Source organism: Rutidosis leptorrhynchoides, chromosome 8 (assembly GCF_046630445.1).
Source record: "Rutidosis leptorrhynchoides isolate AG116_Rl617_1_P2 chromosome 8, CSIRO_AGI_Rlap_v1, whole genome shotgun sequence".
Taxonomy (NCBI): domain Eukaryota; kingdom Viridiplantae; phylum Streptophyta; class Magnoliopsida; order Asterales; family Asteraceae; genus Rutidosis; species Rutidosis leptorrhynchoides.
Window position 1 is genome coordinate 369,154,398 of NC_092340.1, and position 1,539 is coordinate 369,155,936.

The 1,539-nt window shown below is 36.6% G+C and overlaps 1 protein-coding gene across 1 annotated transcript; it reads left to right on the plus strand.

The window, feature by feature from the left end:
• Window positions 1-955: 955 nt before the first annotated feature.
• On the plus strand, window positions 956-1,315 carry LOC139864737 (uncharacterized mitochondrial protein AtMg01250-like). Its single transcript, XM_071853309.1, has one exon. It carries the CDS (start codon window positions 956-958, stop codon window positions 1,313-1,315), a length of 360 nt encoding a protein of 119 aa, XP_071709410.1.
• Window positions 1,316-1,539: the final 224 nt, after the last annotated feature.

The following is a 1,539-nucleotide window of genomic DNA, read 5'->3' on the forward strand; positions in this document are numbered from 1 at the left end:
ATGACTTGTCTTTATTTCTCGGATAGGGGAAGGATTGTCAACATCTCACCTCCCCCATACACCACTCATGTGGTATTGGGTTTTGTTGTTGTTGTTGTTGTAAATTTGTAATAGAAACCCGTACACTACCCGAGTCTGAAAAAAATAAATGGATCAAAGAAAAAATGTGAAAGAAAAAAAGAAAACAAAAATGCTTAAACAAAAAATCCAGAATAAAATGGGCCCTTGAAGGAGATGAAAATTCTAAATACTTCCACAATTATATCAAAAGACACGCAAGCAAGAATAATATTTGCGGGGTATTAATAAATGACACGTGGTCCGAAGACCCCATCATAATTAAACAAGAGGCCTTCTCATATTTCAACACTATTTTTAAATCCAAAAATCTAAATAACGTCTATTCCTTTGACAACGCTCCACATCTTAAATAAATTCTCAATCCGATAACATTCTTCTCGAATCCCAATTCTCCGAAAAGGAAATTTGGGATGCTCTAAACGGTTGCGAAAACTCAAAGGCCCCAGGTCCTGATGGCTTCAACATGAAATTCTTCAAAAATGTCGGGATCTAATTAAGACGTATCTCATTAAAGCTCTCGATTGGTTCTGGACAAACTCCGAAATCTCTAAAGGATGTAATGCTTCTTTCTTTTCTCTCATTCTCAAAAAACCTAATCCCATCGGTTTCAACAAATATCGTCCCATTTGCCTCATTGGTAGTTATTATAAAATACTCACCAAAATCTTATCCAACCGTTTATCAAAAGTTATCCCCAAAGTAATTGGCTATGAACAAACGGTATTCCTAAAAGGTAGAAACATACTTGACAGCGTCCTTATTGCTAACCAAATCATAGGCGAATTAAAACGTAAAAAAACAAAAAGGTTTAATCTTCAAATTAGGCATCGAAAAAGCTTTAGACTGTATCGAATGGGACTTTCTTTTTAACACCATGCGTAGTATGAGATTCGGAGACAAATGGGTCAGCTTTATACGCGCATGTCTCATGTCTTCTTCCATCTCTGTCCTCGTTAACAGTTCTCCCACCCAAGAATTCATTCCTGAAAGAGGTATAAGACAAGATGACTCAATCTCCTCATTTCTCTTCATCATCGTGGGCGAAGGTCTTAACATATTGAATAAATGTGCCCTTTCCAATGGTCATCTCCACGGCCTAAGGATTGGACAAGACAGTGTATGCACAACTCACTTACAATACGATGACGATACAATCTATTTTGGTGAATGGAGCAAAAGAAATGCTAAACAATCTCCAAACTTCTCAAATGTTTTGAAAAACGTTCAGGTCTAAAAGTGAATTTAAAAAAAAAGAGAAAATTATACGGAATCGAAATACCTAAACCAGAAATTGATCAAATGGCTAATTACATCAATTGTTCGGTCGACACCTCTCCGATCACATACGTTGGGCTATGTTGGTCCCTTGATTAACAACAGGAGTATTGTAGAGGGGGGGGGGGGGGTGAATACAATTTCTTTTAATTAACTAACCGATTAAACACAGTTTAGTATTCA

What these genes read in the sequence shown, in the direction of transcription:
- LOC139864737 (XM_071853309.1), top strand. Translation starts at nt 956, where the DNA reads ATGCGTAGTATGAGATTCGGAGACAAATGGGTCAGCTTTATACGCGCA.